We start from the raw sequence: 18,466 nt of genomic DNA on the forward strand, positions 1-18,466 counted from the left end.
AACCCCAGGACATTCTCTTTGAATGGGAACTTGATGAGGTCCAGGCAATAGAAACAGCATAATTCCATGGCAGCTAATATTTTCTTAAGGTGCTTATTGTCTCGGACACTTCCGAGAACTCTGTGTAACTTTGTGAGGCAGAGCACAGCCTACAGCCTACACACGGCATCCTGCCTACACAGCTCCCCACCCCATGGCTGCCCCAGCTGGTAAGGGCATAGCGCCAGAGCCAGTGAGGCAGCGGTGATGCTGCATGCCTCTCGGGGATGTCCTGCACAGCCCCAGCTCTGTAAGGAATCGTGTTTGATGCTTTAAAAGCCACCAAGTCTGAGCCCCTGAGCTGTGGTGTGACTCCCACTCGATCACTCAACTGACAGAGCGAACGAGACAGTGTTGTGTGGCATCCATACTTCAGCAGAGCGTGACACATTTCAATAAGCAAACAAGTGCGTGTGCCAATAACTACATCAATTTCCAGGCTCAGTACAGAGCTCTGGACTAGAAACTGGGCTCCCAGCATTTCTAGATGAGAGCTCTGCTATTAAGCTAAGTGCCAGGACAGACTCACACTCATCACACTGCCTACAAATCCCTTGGCCTGTTTCACAGCTAAGTCAGAGCAAGTAGTGTCAGAATCACTGGAGGCATCCAACGTGCATGAACCTCAGCGTGCGGGGAGAGTTTGCTTTTCAGTTTGCTTGCCTTATGCACCATTGTTACAGGGATTGTTTCTGGGGCTGAAGACACATTAGAGAGGCAAGCATTGGTGTGAATGTCTTTGTCAGGAAATCATCACAGTGGGACCCTCTCGGGTTTGAGGAATGGAAGCCTGGAGCGAATCTGGATTGTGCGTGAAGGAGACGGTTGGGAAGACAGGGTTTCACAGGGAGGCATCAGAGGGATTTTTCCTGCCTTTCCTGCCTGGCTTAATGTCGTTGCTGGGTTTGCTTGCCCTGTTAAGAGCTGCTCAGGCAGGAGGCCATCTGTAATGGAACCACCGCTTAGCTAAAACTAGCCACTGATCAGCCCTACACCCTAACGACTGTGCCACTAGGTGGCGCTCTTTGTACGCACAAAGAACAGGAGGACTTGTGGCACCTTAGACACTAACCAATTTATTTGAGCATAAGCTTTCGTGAGCTTTTGTACACACAGTGACACACACGCACATGCTCTGGACGGGATCCTACCTTGTGAGGCCATGCAGAGCTGGGCGGGCAGGCAGCCTCAGAGCCAGGGACAGCAGCTAGTGTCACCCAGTGTGGCCCAGTTAATGGGGCCTGGCTGCTAGTGTCCGGCAGTGGAATAGTTTTAGTGCTGGTCACTCACTAGTGGGCATGTCATAGAATCATACAATTATAGAAGATCAGGGTTGGAAGGGATCTCAGGAGGTCATCTAGTCCAACCCCCTGCTCAAGGCAGGACCAGCCCCAACTAAATCATCCCAGCCAGGGCTTTGTCAAGCCAGGCCTAAAATTAGAGTCATCTGTAATCACTGACTCTAATTAATAGACAGTGGAATCCAGAGGAAAATCTAAGGGATTCTGCCCGCTTAACAAAGAGGCCTGGTTGCTATTTGGATGCAGGGACCCACGGGTGGGGCTGGGGCTGGGGCTGCACTGATGACCAGGCTAGCAGTCTGGTTCTGAGGGAGCTGTGTCCCCAGCATTGCTTCGCCCAGAGTTACACAGCACCCACCCCGGGCTCTCAGGCGGGTAATAGAGGAATTCTCTCCTGATGGCTGCTCTCCAGTTTGTGCTGACAGTCTGAGCACAGCCGCTTTTTGCTGCCTCGGGACTTAGGGCACCTAACTGGCCAGTCTCAGTTAATGAGACAAGCAAGTTTTTGTGACATGCTAAATCCGTGGGATTGTTTGAACATGTACGTGGGCTGCACTTGACAGGTGCAGGCCACATAGAAACATTGCCCCAGATAAGACGGATGAGGCCATTGAAAGGGAGTCTACAGGAAAACAGAAATTATTATTATTGTGTGCATGGGTATGTGTGCGTATACACATACATGTGTATTCACACTGGACTTCACATGTTCAAAGCACCATGCAGATGTCATGTACCTGATCCAAAGTCTGTTAAGTCAATGGAAAGACTCCCATTGCCTTCGATGGGTTTGGGGATAGGCCCTCACTAATTAACTTTCTCCTAATAGCTCCCAGCCCCTTTCCTGATTGGCCTCTGGACTCCATGTGTCTGGCTGCCCGAGAACCCCAGCACCCTGGCCCTGGGAGGTGCTGCGCTGTGGGTGCTCGGCAGCTCTCTGAGTGGCAGGCCTGTTTCGGCATGGCAGGAGGGCTGCACGCTGCTTTGCCAAGGGGCTGCTGTCTCAGGCGGGTCCCTGGGCCCTTTCACTAACACGGCCGATAAGAGCACAGCGTGAGCTGCACCTGGCACTGAGCTCCCCTGGTCTCTCTCCGTCAGTGTGCGTGTGGGGACCAGTCCGGAATTTCCCCTCACAAGTTATTTTTCCCACAGCCGCCATGCGCTGCTGACAGAGCGCACGGTGGGCACCTGGCACCTTCTCAGGCTGCCAGAATAACCTTGCCACAGACAGGGCTGTGACTCGGAGCTTCACAGCTGCTGGCAAGGCGATGGAGGACCACAAGCCATCGTGACCTCTGAGGCAAAAGGCACATCCCATCTCCTCGCTGTCGCTTGCCCACAGTGGTAGCTATGGTGCTAAAAGGAAGAAAAATTAATAGTGAGAGAAACCTCCACCTGCCTGGAGAAGTGAGAGGGAGAGGACGGACCCCAAGGAGACATTGCCTTTGGAGGATCTGTTGAAATGATGCAACTGGGAAAGGTACCAGAGGATGGAAGGAGGGCTAAAATCCTCTCCTCCTGTGTCGCTCCTAGGCTCAGCTGTGGGAACCAGCTCCAATTCCCTTGTCCTGGCTTTTCTTTCTTTTGTGGGAGCAACACAGCTGCATGAAATGCATCCACTCTCCTGCCTGATTCCACCAGACCCGGATTGGATTCCGAGGCCACCGGAGACACAGAGACGTGAAGTAGGATTGGGCCCCCGCGGCCTCATGCGGCGCTCAAACAAGCCAGCAGCCTCACTGCAGGTGCAGGTGGCTAGACAGTAGGACGGGATTCCTCTGCAAGCGCGGCCTGTGCTGAGAGCCGCGGCCACGGGGATACTGCCAACGCAGAGAGACGCTCTTGTGATGCTATTTGGGGATTCCCAGAGACGGTCCCACAGAAGACCAAGTGCTATCTTAGAGTCAAAACGGTTTTAAAGCTTTCAGTGAAAATCCCAAGGCAGGGCTCCCGATGCACCTTCCCAGCTTTGTGGGCACTGGGGCAGGTCAGAACTGGGGGCCAGACAATTTGAAGTAATCAAACAGAAATATCACCGTGGCAATGGTGTTTGCTGGAAAGCAGAGGTTTGCCCCGAGTGCCAGCGTTCTGCAGGGATTGGCTGGTTGCCTTCCCCGAAGAACCTTGCTCAGACATTTGCATTTGCATCTCGAAGCAAAGCCGCACTAGACTGGGGTGGGTGTGGGGCAAGTGCCCCAACTGAGTGGCAGCCGCGATGGGACACTGCCTGCATAGGGCAAGAGAAAGCATCGTAAAACCAGGGCACTCCCCAACAGCCTTTGCCCCACCTTAGCAAAGGGGCAGCTTCTCTCTCCCCAGGGTGCCTGTGCAGGGGATCTGGGCACTGCCTTGTCCTGACCCTGCCTGGGCACCCCACTCCCTGGAGGTGTCCGTGCTGTGAGACACTATCAAAAGACTTACTAAAGTTGAGAGACAGCACATCTCCTCCTTCCCCACTGCCCACCAGGCTTGTTACCCTGGCAAAGAAGGATGTCAGGCTGGTTTGACACAATCTGTTCTTGACAAATCCATGTTGACTGTTAATCGCCCTATTATCTGCTAGGTGCTTAAAAAGCCATTGTTTGATTATCTGCTCCATTATCTTTCTGGTACTGAAGTGAAGCTGACTGGTCTGTAATTCCCTGGATTGTCCTTATTCCCCTTTTCATAGAGCGGTGCTATACTCGCCCCGTTCCAGTCCTCTGGGCTCTCTCCCGTGCTCCATGAGTTCCCCAAGAGAATCGCGAATGGCTTAGCAAACTATTAAGCCATAGCTGGGCATTCAAAACTGGCACCAGCTGGACAGACCCACTAGGCATTTGCAGCAGCAGCTTCCATTTCCGGTTCAGTCTGTGCCACTGGGACAAAGGGATTGCATGTGCCTGGGGAACCAGTGCCAAAGATGGGAGCTGGAAAAGCAAAGTCCTGGTGAAAATACCAGCCAGGCACAGCAGGGAGTGTCTCTCTGAAGAGAGCCGGGTGCCCCGTGGAGGAGAGCTAGAATCGGTTGGTACTGATCTGAAGCTTTGACAGCATGGCAGAGGAGGCAGAAGCTGCTATTTATTTATCAGTTTCTTCCGGGTTGATTTGTCACTTAGTGCGTCTCAGCTCATCTCTGTTCAGGCTGGCCCTGGCAGGAGATTTCCCAGCCCTGGGCTGACCGCTTGGGAGACGAGCTGTCTCTGTTCATCCCCAGATACAGCTGCGCTCCCTTCTTCCCCACCCGTTTGCCCTGGAGCCGGGAGAGAGGAGAGGGACTTCGGCCTCCAGGTGCCAATCAGTCATGAGCCTCTGCCACCAAATAAGGAGGTGGCTGGAGATCCTCCATCAGCGAGGTGTGTTCCTCTGATTTCCCCTGCAATCCCAGCCCCTGCATCCCACAGACAGCAGCTCCGCTTTGCCCCATCCAGAGCAGCACTCGATTAGCAGAGATTGAGAGGCCAAGGAACCCTGCTATCTGCTGTGTTCCCTGGTCCTCCTGCACTCAGGTCCCTGAGGTGCTGGGCTGCCTTTGGGAGGAGGGCTTGGCAGGCCTGGTGTTGGTCTCCCTTGCAGGTAGTGTGATTGGCAGGAATACAGACGCACACACCCCTTGTTAACCTGAAGACAGGATTGGGCAGTTATACTGGGTTGACTGCTGGGTGATAAGCCAAGAGGAGAGCCAGACCAGCAAAGGACCTTCGGAGACACAGGAGCTTGCAAGGATTTAGGTGCGACCCTGAGCGTAGCCAGGTGACCTGTTGTTCTCTGCAGAGGAGTCTGCGGAATTTTAATTTCTCCTAGCTGGTGACGTTCATCACAGATTTCTCATCCTCCAAGAGCCTGTTTCCCCCCAGTAGATTTCAATCTCTGGAAGAGCAGTGCACTCTGCTGGTAAGGAAAAACTAGACGCTGCAGTGAACTGACCAGAAGGGTTGTTTGGATGCAGCAATGTGCACGGTCTGTTCAAAGCCAAGTGGGAGCCTTTGCCTGGGAAGAGCAAGGCCTGCTGATCCTGGGGCGTGCTCCTGTACCCACTGCAGAATGTGGTCATTTGGTAAGAGTTTTCTCACTTTGGTACCTCAGCCATTTTATATGTAAAACACGAGGGAGAAATGATCAAATGTATCTTTTCCAGTGGAACCCTGTGTCGGATGGACTTTACTCAGAAATTCATCCCCATCCTCACCAAAGGGCTGCATGAAATTGCTTGAACTGGGTCTCCCTCCATTCATAATCCCAAGCTGGTGAAGCGTCACACCAGTTGTGAAGTGCTGGAATGCATCAGACACAGAATGAACATGCCCCCCACACAGCTGTGATCTCTTTAGTGAAAAAGGATCGAGCTATGCTGCATTTCCTGTGTTTCTGACGGGCTGTGAGTTTACCAATGGCCAGTCACTCCAAGCCGTTTCAGGCACTGGGGCGATTATCGCTGGTAGGAGACAAATAACAGTTTGTCTTTTGACTTTTGTTATTAGTTTTGCATCATTTCATGTCCACTACATGCCACATGTACCATAGGCCAGCTACCCCATTAGCCAGCCAGATTATGCGCCTGTCCAATCTCTGGGTTCAGTGTAGTTGTGGCTGGGTCTGTCCCAGGATATTAGCAGGACGAGGTGGGTGAGGTGATATCTTTCACTGGACCAGCTTCCCTTGGTGAGAGAGACATGCTTCTGAGCTACGCCGCGATGTGCTGCTGATATCCTGACATGGGGCTACTACAAATATTTCTCCCACCAGCCCTGACAGCCCCCTCTTTTGTCCTGGGGGGGCATGTGCTCTCCAAGGGAGGAAAGTCTGGCCAAGCTATGGTTTTCTCACAGCCCTGAGATGGAGGCACCCTGTTTGGCAAATGACTGTCTGTCAATGGACTTGTCTAGAGACACGGAGACTTCGCCACTGAACGCCCCCCAGAGCACCCTGCTCCGCTTGTGTGATTTGGGGAGGGGATGGAAAAGCTGGGGGTCTCCTGCCCTGGGGAGAGGTTTGGAAAATACCTGCTATGTGGTGCGTTCTGGCCCATTTTACAGGCTTGTCCTTCAGAAACACTTGCCTGAGCCCCGGGGATAAAGCCTTGTCTACACTGGCCCGTTTCTGCGCAGTAAAGCAGCGTTCTGCGCCGTAACTCCCGAGGCGCGCACACTGCCAAGCCACTGAGCGCGCAGACACTGCGCAGTTGCAGCACTGTAAAAAAACCCACCCCAGTGAGAGGTGGGCAGCTTTCTGCGCCAGGTGCCAGTGTAGACACCCTGGTCGATGACAGCCCTGCGGTTGGCCTCCGGGAGGCGTCCCACAATGCCTGTTCTCGCCTCTGGTCATCGGTTTGAACTCTACTGCCCTGCCGTCAGGTGACCAACCGTCTTCCCCACCCCTTAAATTCCTTGGGAATTTTTAAGGTCCCCTTCCTGTTTGCTCGGTGATGCGTGCAGTGGTCTTGGCGCATCTTTCCAGGTGGCCATGCCTTCTCTCACGCTTTCTGGACCAGATTTAAATTGCCCCTGAATTCAGTGGAGCTGCACTGATTTACACCAGCTCAGGCTGTGACCCCTGGCCATCACTGCCACTTGGTTCCAGGGCCAGACCAGCACCAGCCTGTCAGAACCACCATGCCCCAAGGATCGAGCTCTTCCCAGTGATTCTCCTTCTCCTCACCGGAAAACTGGACATTCAGAGTGGTCAGAGGGCGGGCGGTGGAGCAGATGCTGGCTGTGCGAAGGGAGCGAGGCAGCAGTGAGAGGGGGAGACAATGCCCCAGGAGCAGGGTGAGAGCTAGGCACACACTGACCCAGAAGAAGGCTGAGAGGAGGCCCCAATGCAGGCCTGCAGCAAGCCACCGCTAGCTAGCAAGCAAGCAGACCCATTAAAGGTCAGGGTGCATGTGAAATGGGACCCGGTGGTGCTGAACACGGCCCATTGCACACCTTGTTCCAGCCCCGGCTCCCTACTGGTGCCAGAGCCGCCTGTGAGGGTTCAGTTCCAGCGGGAGCGTCAGAGGTAGGGGATGCTGTGACATGATAACGGGAATGCCGAGCACAGACACCTCATTCGGCTTCAGAGCAGGAGCCAGTTATCTCATTTCCGTGTTCTGTAGCACGCAGCTTTCTGCCGTGCAAAAGGAACAAAGAATTCAGTTCAGTTCGGTTGTGGGAAACCCAGCCGTGCTGTCAGAAGGCAGCCAACGCCGGCAATGGGTGAAGGGGGTGACGGTTGCTCATGGCACCACTATGGAAGAGCCCGAAGACACAGACGTGTTCTATGCTTCGTCCAGTCAGAATCAGCCCCCTCGTGCTGTCCGTGCACCATACAGCCACGGGCACAGGCTGCAGGCTTTCAGGTCCACCGCAGCTCTGCAATACAAAGAGCATCGCTCCCTGTCCCACGCCCTGCTCACCGGATCGGCCCCTATGTTGATTCAGATGATAGCAGGCCCCTGTACACGCCGTTCCCCTCTGTCTGCGGAGTCCTCCAGAAGCAGAGCTGTCCGCACACTTCACTTCCATACCCAAGTCCTGGGCGTGGAACACGTGAGGTGAGTCTGCTGGGGGGCGACTACGGGCCTCATGGACATGTTTGGTGGGGTCATGGCCTGGAACTGGCGGGGTCCATTACCCACATCCCTTGAGTCTGACTCAGTAACATGCTGGCTGGATTCCCCTGTACGCCCGGTCTGACCAGGCTCCTCTCTGCGCTTCCCTTGCCAGCCTGAACCTGAGCAACAGCGACATCCTGACCATTTATGACGGGGACGAGCTCACAGCCCGTATCCTGGGGCAGTACGTCGGCAGCAGCAGCCCCCAGAAGCTCTATTCCTCCACCCCCGACCTCACCATCCAGTTCCACTCTGACCCCGCGGGCCTCATCTTTGGGAAGGGGCAGGGATTCATCATGAACTACATAGGTAGGTGCACCGCAGGGCCTGCACTGCGATCTGCTCTTGGGGCAGTGAGGCTGGACACGTTGCATCTTGGTGTGGCGTCTGCTGGGGCTGCAACTCGGTGAATTCTAACCCAGAATTTGGGGCTGTGAGTGAGGGGATGCAGGTTTTCCGATGCTGAGCTACCTCACCCAGCGCAGCCAATGGGCCCCAAGGCTCCGGTTCAGCTCAGCCGACGCCATGCACTAGCCCTGGGCAGGCTGTTAGAGCAGCAGAGGTTCCCTGTGCTCCTCTGAAACCAGTAGCCACTGTTACCTACATCCCTCAGGCAATGGCCACCTGCTACAGCCCTCTGTGGCTACTATCCCTGGACTTCTGCCAGCCCTTGCAGCATCCTCCAGCCCTGCAGGCCCCCCTGGGCTGGACCAGACAGTGCTACCAAGGGCCATGGGGAAAGGCCAGAGTGATGCTCGCTGCCTCGGCATTGGGGGTGGGAGGTGCTTGATGCTGACTGACAGCTCCGTGGGGATAGCCTGGCCTCTTAGCCTTAGCTGGGGCAGGTCACGCATCCCACCTTCTGTTTAAAAGGCACCGTGGGACAGGATCCCTCTAACTCACTCATTCTGCACACGCCACCTAGTGTCCTCCTGGCTTCCCCGATGCATGGCCTGGGGCTGACCCACTGCACAGGGGTGGGTTGCATTAGCATGGCTGTAGGAGAGCTTTGGTCAGGCTCATCCGTTGGTCCCTCAACACTGACCCAGACTGGTGCTGGGCTACCCCGTACAACATGTGCATTGCAATGCTCCAGCTGCCTCCAGAGCCCAGTTTGTGCACACACAGAGCGCCTGGCTTGCACACACGCAGAGCACCTGGCTTGCATGCACGCAGAGAGCCTGGCACCCCCCCAGGAGTTGGCAGTGGTGCCCAGGGAGCATTTCTCCTTCCCACCCGCATGTACTGCATGCACTATTACAGCAGTCAGAGAATAAGATGCAGTGCAGGTCAGCTGTGATCTGCAGGGCCCCTTCCGTAAAGCGCCACCCTGCATCTGTGGACACAGCCATCAGTTTATGAGTGTTTTAAAGTCACAGACTTTAGAAACGTAGAGGGCAGGAAAAAATATGCTGGAGCAAATTAGCCCTGAACTGTAAGTACTGTGCTCAGACATCGCTGCTTTAATAGGATGTGTAAAAAATCAAACCTGCAACTGGCTTCTGCTAAAATGATTCTAATGCTGACAAACTGTGTTTAGCATCCAAATCAAGGCAAGTGTACCAGGCGGCTTTGGTTAGTCGGGAACTCCCTATGGCCAGCCCAGGGCATTATACTTCCCGTCCTTTGGGATCTGGGCCCAGGAGGGTATTTAAACTCCTCGTTAACGATGGGACAGATTTAGTTTCTAACCCGGACCGAAGGATGCTTTCGGGCAGCAACAGTAATAGCCCAGGCACACCGCTTGCCTGGGCAGCGAAGGGATGCTTAGGAAGTGCCACCCATTTCTGAAAATGGTGAGGGTCTAGCGGGATTTTTGAAGCCTCTAAACCCAGCCCTAAGCCGGTGCAGCCCTAAGCTGGTGCTGTGCAGATCACACTGTGCTGTGACGCTCCTGCTGCAGACTGGGATGTGGACTGCATGGCACCAGCCCAGCCAGGGCTAGCAAGTGGCCGGCTGTGTGTTTTTCACATTCAGAGCTGGAAGGCTTCTGAGTCACCAGCTTCACTTTGTAAATCAAATAACCCCGCTCCAGGCACCCTGTGCAGCACCTCGAAAGGTCGCCCACGGTTGGCGAGGAAGCAAGCAGGCAGGCCAGGGGCGATCTACACCGATTGTTCAGTACTAGCCAGCATCTTTCTGTGGTTACAGAGGTCTCAAGGAACGACTCATGTTCAGACCTGCCTGAAATTCAGAACGGGTGGAAGACCACATCACACGCAGCGCTAGTGAGGGGGGCCAAGATCACCTACCAGTGTGATCCAGGATATGACATCGTCGGAAGTGACACACTCACCTGCCAGTGGGACCTCACCTGGAGCAGCGACCCTCCGTTTTGTGAAAAAAGTAAGACAACATCTCCCCCCCCCACACACACACACACACATTGCTTAGTATTGCTGGGTTCATGCACACAGTCAGCCAGGTCCAAAGCCCATTCAGATCAATGCGGAGCTTTCCTTTGACATCTCTGGACTCTGGACCAGACCCATTAAACGTCAGGGTGCATGTGAAATGGGACTCGGTGGTGCTGAACACATGCCGAATAAAGTGTTTTCCAACCTCCTTCACGTGACTTTGCAGTGGACTCCACACCAGTGCATTTCAGGGCTACTGATCTGTTTATCTGCCCCCACTGCCTGCCTTCCTATTTTGCTGCTTGTCCTATGTCATGTTCCTGTGAGGAGTTACAGAACCTGTTTGTCTCTAGTTATGTACTGCACAGACCCTGGGGAAGTGGACCACTCGATCCGTTTAATTTCTGATCCAGTGCTACTGGTTGGAACCACCATTCAATACACGTGTAACCCAGGCTTTGTACTGGAAGGAAGTTCCCTTCTGACGTGTTACAGCCGTGAAACAGGAACTCCAATCTGGACATCCAGGCTTCCGCACTGTGTCTGTAAGTTGGGCTCAGTTCTCTATGGTGTTGCAATTATTTCTCTTCTCGCGGCTGCAGTTTTACTTTACTCCTTGTTATCTGAATTGATTTGCAAGTTTCCCATTGGAAATTCAGAACCCCCTGGAGCAAGCAGCGAATGTGGCCAGCGTCCCAGCAGACAGTCAGTACCAGACATATTGAGCCAGTCATCAGAAACAATCGTTCCTATTCTTTCACTTCCAGTTTCCTCCAGGCTTTTTCCTCCTTTCAACAGCTAGATCTTTAGGGACGTTCTCCCCACGATAGCCACAGATGCTGTACAGCAGATACCATGTGGGCTGCACTGGTCCCATCCATCCAGGAGGCCTTTTCTTTATTGCCGGAAGTTTGAAGCATCCCTTCCTCCACACCAGCAATTCAAAGCAGTTAACAACAATTCAAATAACCAGGGTCTAGAATAAGAGGATAAGTAAAAGCTCATTAAAGAGGCTGACGAGCAGCAGTGTAATAGAAACACCCCTGATGGCAGGTCTCTCTGCAGCAGCCCCTGCTGCTGAAATTGCTCTGTGGGTTTTGTTCTGTGGCCTCCCATCTCATTTGCAGGAGCTGAGTTCTCACCTGCAGACCTGGGTCACCCCATCTCCCTTGAGGGGTGCTACCAGCTCCTGACCCTGCCTGCTGATGGGTTCAGATACTGCCAGAGCAGAAGGCAACACTGACTGGCGCAGGAAAGGTGAAGAAACACAGTATCTTCCCTGCTCAGCAGCTGCTGCCACTTTGCCCCCCAGCTCCTGATCCAGAGCAAAGGCCACCCCAGCTGTATGCTGGCTGTTAACATCAACAAAGCTGGTCAAATCCCTATTATTGCGAGAAAGAGCTGCCTTGATTTCATTTTTCACATCCTGATTATCACTACAAAAGGTTTTTTTTCTCCTGCTGATAATAGCTCACCTTAACTGATCACTCTCCTTATAGTGGGTATGGCAACACCCATTGTTTCATGTTCTGATCTTGTCCCTGTGGGTCTCGCACTTGCAGGCGGTTTATGCTAGCTTCAGAGGCTCACTGCTACCCTCCACGTAGCCCTTCTCTCTCGAGGGCTAGGGATACAGTCTGCTGAGCCCTTTTCATCATAAGCCAGCAATGGAGGTTGGTGAGAGAACTCCCACAGTCTCTGTTGCTCCTACGGCCTCATGCCAAAACAGTTTAGCCTCCTGTCCTGACAGGGGCCTGTCTTCCCCTCCCAGGAGGTGTTTCTGTAGTGGCAGGTTGGGGGGAACCCGGGCCCGCCCTCTACCCCGGATTCCGGCCCAGGGACCCTAATGGTAGCAGCTATTGGCAGCCAACCTTTCACTGCCAGAGTTGCTACATTTCCCTGGGCCACTTTCCCACAGCTCTCCTGCTTCTCCCTGCTTCACCCTTACCTTAGGGCTCCCTTACCAATGACTTGAGGGTGTCTTCATTAACCAGCCCTTTAGCCACACTTCCTCTCTTCTGGCTCCCTGGCTCTCCTCTGCTTGACTGCAGTGAGCCCTTTTATAGTATCAGAGGGGCCTTAATTAGAGTCAGGTGGTCACATTATCTTAATGGCCTCACCTGACTCTTTGCAGGTTAATTGGAGTCAGGTGTTCTCATTAGCCTGGAGCAGCCCCTGCTCTGGTCGGTCAGGAACAGAAAACTGTTAATCCAGTGACCAGTAGATCTGCCTTCTGCTACTCTGCTGAACCCAACTGGCCTGGGTCTAGCACAATATATATGTCCTCCTACTGTATTTTCCACCGCATGCATCCAATGAAGTGGGTTTTAGCCCACGAAAGCTTACACCCAAATAAATTTGTTAGTCTCTAAGGTGCCACAAGTCCCCCTAGAGCATTCAAGGGAGCACAGCGCACAAAGTTCACCTTCTGAGACACTTAACTGTTGTTGAAGAGATTAATACACCAGGCTACTGCCTGACATCCTGTGACTCTTTAACCAAATCTAGTTGGTGAAGGTGAGGAAAAAATAAATCCAGTCATTACTGTGGCTGTGGCTTAGATCTGCACAGTCCTGGGTTGACGGCTAGGTAAAAGCGCGGGACAGGCAGGGAAAGCATGACTCACACTAGGAATGTTTCTTTTCAGCTGAAGAGTCCCTTGCCTGTGATAATCCAGGATTACCTGAAAATGGCTACCAAATACTCTACAAACGACTTTACTTGCCAGGCGAATCCCTGACGTTCATGTGTTATGAAGGCTTTGAGCTAATGGGCGAGGTTACTATCAAATGCATTCTGGGCCAGCCGTCCCATTGGAGCGGACCCCTGCCCATCTGCAAAGGTAACAAGCTTTCCGAGACAGCTGGAAAACAAGACCACACTTTGGGAAGGGGCTGGAATCGACAGGGATTTGCAGGTGTCCTCAGCTAGTTCCCACCACACCAGAGAATTAGCTTTGAGCAGCGACCTCCTCCAGCATGGAGATTTGTCCCCATTCTCACCGCCATTAAAAGGCAGCAGAGCATGTCACTGCAGCTGCAGCCCCTCCTTAAGAGCTCCTTCTTCTGTTTTACCAGCAGCCCTGAAAACAAAAGTCTCTCCGGCTGTCACCCAGGCTCTTGACACATTGGTGTCGCCAGGGTTCCAGCCACGGATAGCCGAGCTTTTGGTGGTTGTTACAGATTTATCTTTAAGAGGTTCTGTCTGCCCAGGGGAGGGAATCCATCTCAACACCTTTCTTGTGAACTGTGTTGGAAGCTGTTAACTAGCAGCCATTGCCTAGCACATGTGCAGACAGTGCTGGGGGAAGCAGGAATGATCCTCAGAGTTTCCAGAGGGGTCTGGATTCTGTCCCAAGTCCTGTGAACGCATTGTTCTACATTTCTCTATGTGTAACTTAGTGATTCTGCCTTGGGTTACTAGTTGATGACAATGGCCATGACCCTTGGCCCAAAGGAAGCCCTGCTTGATAAACTGGCCAGTTTTCAGTTGGAGTCTATTTCATGGACACAAGGAGGGACCTCCTGGTAACACTTTAAATGGCAGGGAATAAATACCACTTAATTTCTTGTGAATTGCACAGTAACAGTGTCCCTGGAACAGCAGCGTATTCCTGGGCTTTTGCAGATTGCTCAGGAGAGGGTAATGTAATTCCCCTGGGCCCCAGGCTTCAGTGTGCAGCTGATTTGCCCTGAAGTGATATGGTGCTTGCTGTGAGGCCAGTCCGAGAATGCCTTAAATGGGTGCAGAAAGGCCAAAAGCATCCAAAGAGCTCAGGGTTGGTGGCACGGTTTGGGGTCTGTGGAGAGAAGCAGAGACCCCAAATTGGGGGACTCCCCATGCCCACATGCTGATGGAAGAGACCTCTGGGATGTGTCACTGCACAGGGCAGGGGCATGGGTGTGAATGGGAGGGAAAGTAGAGAAGGATGCACAGACACAAGGACACTCACATGGGATGCCCACCAGAACTTTATTTCCTCTCTCTCCTAAAACAAGGACAAGAGGATATTCAATGCAATTGAAAGGCAGCACATTTAAAACTGATGCAAGGAAATCTCCTTTTACTCAGCATGGGATTAGCCTTTGGAACTCACTATCACAAGATGCCTTGAGACCAAGAGCAGAGCAGGATTCAAGAAAGAAACAGACACTGATATGAATAATGAGAGCGGCCACAGCTAAATTAGATAGGGCTGAAAATATTAACAAAGGTTATAAACTCTCACGCTCAGGGCATAAGGTGACTGCTTCTGACGGGGTTTCAGGAAATGTCCCCAAAGGGCAAGTTATTCCATAATCACCCACTGTGGGCTTTCCGGCACCTTTCTTGGAAGCATTTGAAACAACCCACTCTTGGAGAAAAGAGAGCAGACGAGATGGCCCATCAGATGTTCCTATGAAAGTGCTCAGCAAGTGTCCCCTGAAGGAGGAGATCCAGGGGGTTTCCTTATGCTGCTGGGAATGACCTTCTGGCTAGTTCTAATTTCTGGCCTAGGGCACTAGAGTTTTCACAAAGAGGAAAAACAGTAAATCCAGCTGAGGGAAATGTGGGTATTTTTCATGTTTCACACGAGGCTGCCAGCCCCCATGACCATCTCGAACCCTGCCAACAATTCTCAATTTCTCTTGCAGTGAATCAAGACAGTTTTGAACACGCTTTACAAGGTGAGTGAAATGCATTTGTTGGAAAATCCCAGTCAGGCAGATGTCTGGCACCTCTCTCTGGAGAGTGCAGCACCTGCATTTGATCACACAACGCAAACCAATTTGCAACAAGTATGCATTGCAGCATTGCCATTGCTCTTCAGTTCAGAAATTAGAGACTATGGAATGTGGCTGGGCTGACCACTCTGCATGGGAGGGTGTCACGTGCCCTCAGTACAGGACTCTTCAGAGGGATGGAATATTTGGGGAGGTCCTCTGGGCAGAAGGGCTTGATCTGAGGTTTTGAGTACTTGTGGTACCCAATGGGACCTGCAGCTGGGACCACTGGATAGCAATTGCATTTCAGACAATAAAATCTCTCTTTCACCTGCCCGTCTCCTACAGGGCACTTCGAGACCTCTCTTTGTGCTCCCAGCTGACAGTGGGACACTAGACAACAGATGGGGTTGGTTTGGGCTTGTGAAGAAACCTGGCTTTTGCGGTTACATTTCAAACAAGCAGCATTCTGCAGCTGGCCACAGAGACAAGGCAGCACCGTGCGGGGAGGGAAAGGTTAGGAGGGAAGAAGTCCCGGGGGGGGGGGGGGGATCTCAAATGTTTGGCCTATGGGAACATAATGAATACTGTGTTTTCAGTCGCGGAAGCTGCCGCAGAGACGTCGCTCGAAGGGGGAAACATGGCGCTAGCCATATTCATCCCGGTGCTGCTCATCTCGCTACTGCTGGGCGGTGCATATATCTATATCACAAGGTGGGGACCACTGTCACAGCAACACGGGGCACTTCTCCAGGGCCTCGACGCCAGGGATCTCAGAGCGCTGGGCAAACAGCAACTCATAAGCCTCCCCGTGCCCGCTGAGGCAGTGCTGTGTCCCTCATGAGAGGGAGCACCCAGCAGCTACCCCCAGAACCTGTGGGTGCTGAGGGAGCCAGGCAGCTCCGAGAATCAGGTCCTGACATTGCAGGATTTGCTGCCAGGAGTGAATGATCTCGGTGCTGAGCGGTGAATGCAGGAGGGAGAGCAAAGGGGAATGGGCGATTTGGGAGCGTGAGTGTGGGCTGCCTTGCTCGGTGCATGTCACCAAGTGACTCCATTGGCTTCACCAGCCCACGTGCGCGAGCCATTGGGGCCTGCGTGGTTCTGACCCAGTGAGGTGACGTCTCTCACTTGCTTCTCTTTTTCTCAGATGTCGGTACTACTCCAACTTGCGCTTGCCCCTCATGTACTCCCACCCGTACAGCCAGATCACAGTGGAGACGGAGTTTGACAACCCAATTTACGAGACAGGGGTGAGTTGGCCTTTTGGTGCCTCAGTTCTCTCCGTCTGTACATTACATTAAATTGAAGGTGAAGGCCTGGCACAGACTCACAGCAAGAGGAATTTAGAGTAGCAGCCGTGTTAGTCTGTATCCGCAAAAAGAAAAGGAGGACTTGTGGCATGTTAGAGACTAACAAATTTTATTTGAGCATGAGCTTTCGTGAGCTACAGCTCACTTCATCGGATGCATTTGGTGGAAAATACAGTGGGGAGATTTATATACACAGAGAACATGAAACACAGGGTGTTACCATACAGACTGTAACGCGAGTGATCGGGTAAGGTGAGCTATATCAGCAGGAGAGAAAAAAAAACCCTTTGTAGTGATAATCAAGGTGGGCCATTTCTTGGTCTCAGTCTCACAAGTACTCCTTTTCTTTTAGCAAGAGGGAAGGTTACGAACCCCCCTCAAGACTCCCCATGAGAGACCATCTCTGCTTATCTCCCTCCCTGTCACGGTGGGCAGATGATGCAGCAGGTCAGCCAGAAAAATCAGCTTTTACGGGAGTTTCAATGGCACCAGCATTTCCACCCCACCCTGGGGACACGGTGAGCCAGACCATCAGAGCGCGGGGCATTAGAGTTTAGCCAAGGAGGGTCTGCCAGGGGTCGCCCTGCTCCGGTCTCTTTTCTCACCACAAACCCTCGGAGACCTTCTCCTGGTCACTCCCTCTGTGCAGTTTATTTAGTGTTCCGTCCAAATGTGTGCGGCTCTGTATTTACAATAGCAGACACTTCTTAGCTCACTCAGCAAAGAAGGGGAGAGACAGACAGCACCTTCCCCCTGAAAGCTCTCTCCTGGCTCTGACTCCCCAAAGCCTGCCCGTCCGTCTCTTCCCCCCAGGCATGTCCTTCCTGTGCCTTTTCTACCTGCTGGGCTGATGGGTTAATTAGCCGTGTATCATAGAAGATTAGGGTTGGAAGAGACCTCAGGAGGTCATTTAGTCCAACCCCCTGCTCAAAGCAGGACTAACCCCAACTAAATTATCCCAGCCAGGGCTTTGTCAAGCCGGGCCTTAAAACCTCTAAGGATGGAGATTCCACCACCTCCCTAGGTAACGCATTCCAGTGCTTCACCACCCTCCGAGTGAAATAGTTTTCCTAGACCTCCCCCACTGCAACTTGAGACCATTGCTCCTTGTTCTGTCATCTGCCACCACGAAAACAGCTGAGCTCCATCCTCTTTGGAACCCCCTTCAGGTAGTTGAAGGCTGCTATCAAATCCCCCCCCAATTCTTCTCTTCTGCAGACTAAATAACCCCAGTTCCCTCAGCCTCTCCTCGTAAGTCATGTGCCCCAGCCCCCTAATAATTTTTGTTGCCCTCCGCTGGACTCTCTCCAATTTGTCTGCATCCTTTCTGTAGTGGGGGGACCAAAACTGGATGCAATACTCCAGATGTGGCCTCACCAATGCCGAATAGAGGGGAATAATCACTTCCCTCAATTTGCTGGCAATGCTCCTACTAATGCAGCCCAATATGCTGTTAGCCTTCTTGGCAACAAGGGCACACTGCTGACTCATATCCAGTTTCTCATCCACTGTAATCCCCAGGTCCTTTTCTGCAGAACTGCTGCTTAGCCAGTTGGTCCCCAGCCTGTAGCGATGCATGGGATTCTTCCGTGCTAAGTGCAGGACTCTGCACTTGTCCTTGTTAAACCTCATCAGATTTCTTTTAGCTCAATCCTCCAATTTGTCTAGGTCACTCTGGACCCTACCCTCTCCCCCCAGCTTAGTGTCATCTGCAAACTTGCTGAGGGTGCAAGTGCAGTCCATCCCATCATCCAGATCATTAATGAAGTTGTTGAACAAAACCAGCCCCAGGACCGACCTCTCTCCAGTCCAATCCCAATCCATCAGGCCCAGCTCTGCCTTGCAGGTTTGCTCTGGGGCAATGGAACGGAAAAGGACCTAGGGGTGACAGTGGACGAGAAGCTGGATATGAGTCAACAGTGTGCCCTTGTTGCCAAGAAGGCCAATGGCATTTTGGGATGTATAAGTAGGGGCATAGCGAGCAGATCGAGGGACGTGATCGTTCCCCTCTATTCGACACTGGTGAGGCCTCATCTGGAGTACTGTGTCCAGTTTTGGGCCCCACACTACAAGAAGGATGTGGATAAATTGGAGAGAGTCCAGCGAAGGGCAACAAAAATGATTAGGGGTCTAGAGCACATGACTTATGAGGAGAGGCTGAGGGAGCTGGGATTGTTTA

General features: G+C 52.7%; 1 protein-coding gene across 1 annotated transcript in view; it reads left to right on the forward strand.

Annotated features, from left to right (window-relative positions):
* Positions 1-18,466, forward strand: part of SEZ6L (seizure related 6 homolog like) — a 144,344-nt gene that overhangs the window by 122,702 nt on the left and 3,176 nt on the right. The window contains exons 10-16 of the mRNA XM_074972860.1: positions 8,027-8,223; positions 10,066-10,260; positions 10,625-10,816; positions 12,919-13,113; positions 14,906-14,938; positions 15,574-15,688; positions 16,125-16,227. Coding sequence (XP_074828961.1) covers positions 8,027-8,223; positions 10,066-10,260; positions 10,625-10,816; positions 12,919-13,113; positions 14,906-14,938; positions 15,574-15,688; positions 16,125-16,227 — 1,030 coding nt within the window. The remainder of the gene's footprint in view (positions 1-8,026; positions 8,224-10,065; positions 10,261-10,624; positions 10,817-12,918; positions 13,114-14,905; positions 14,939-15,573; positions 15,689-16,124; positions 16,228-18,466) is intronic.

Source organism: Natator depressus, chromosome 15 (assembly GCF_965152275.1).
Source record: "Natator depressus isolate rNatDep1 chromosome 15, rNatDep2.hap1, whole genome shotgun sequence".
Lineage (NCBI taxonomy): Eukaryota > Metazoa > Chordata > Testudines > Cheloniidae > Natator > Natator depressus.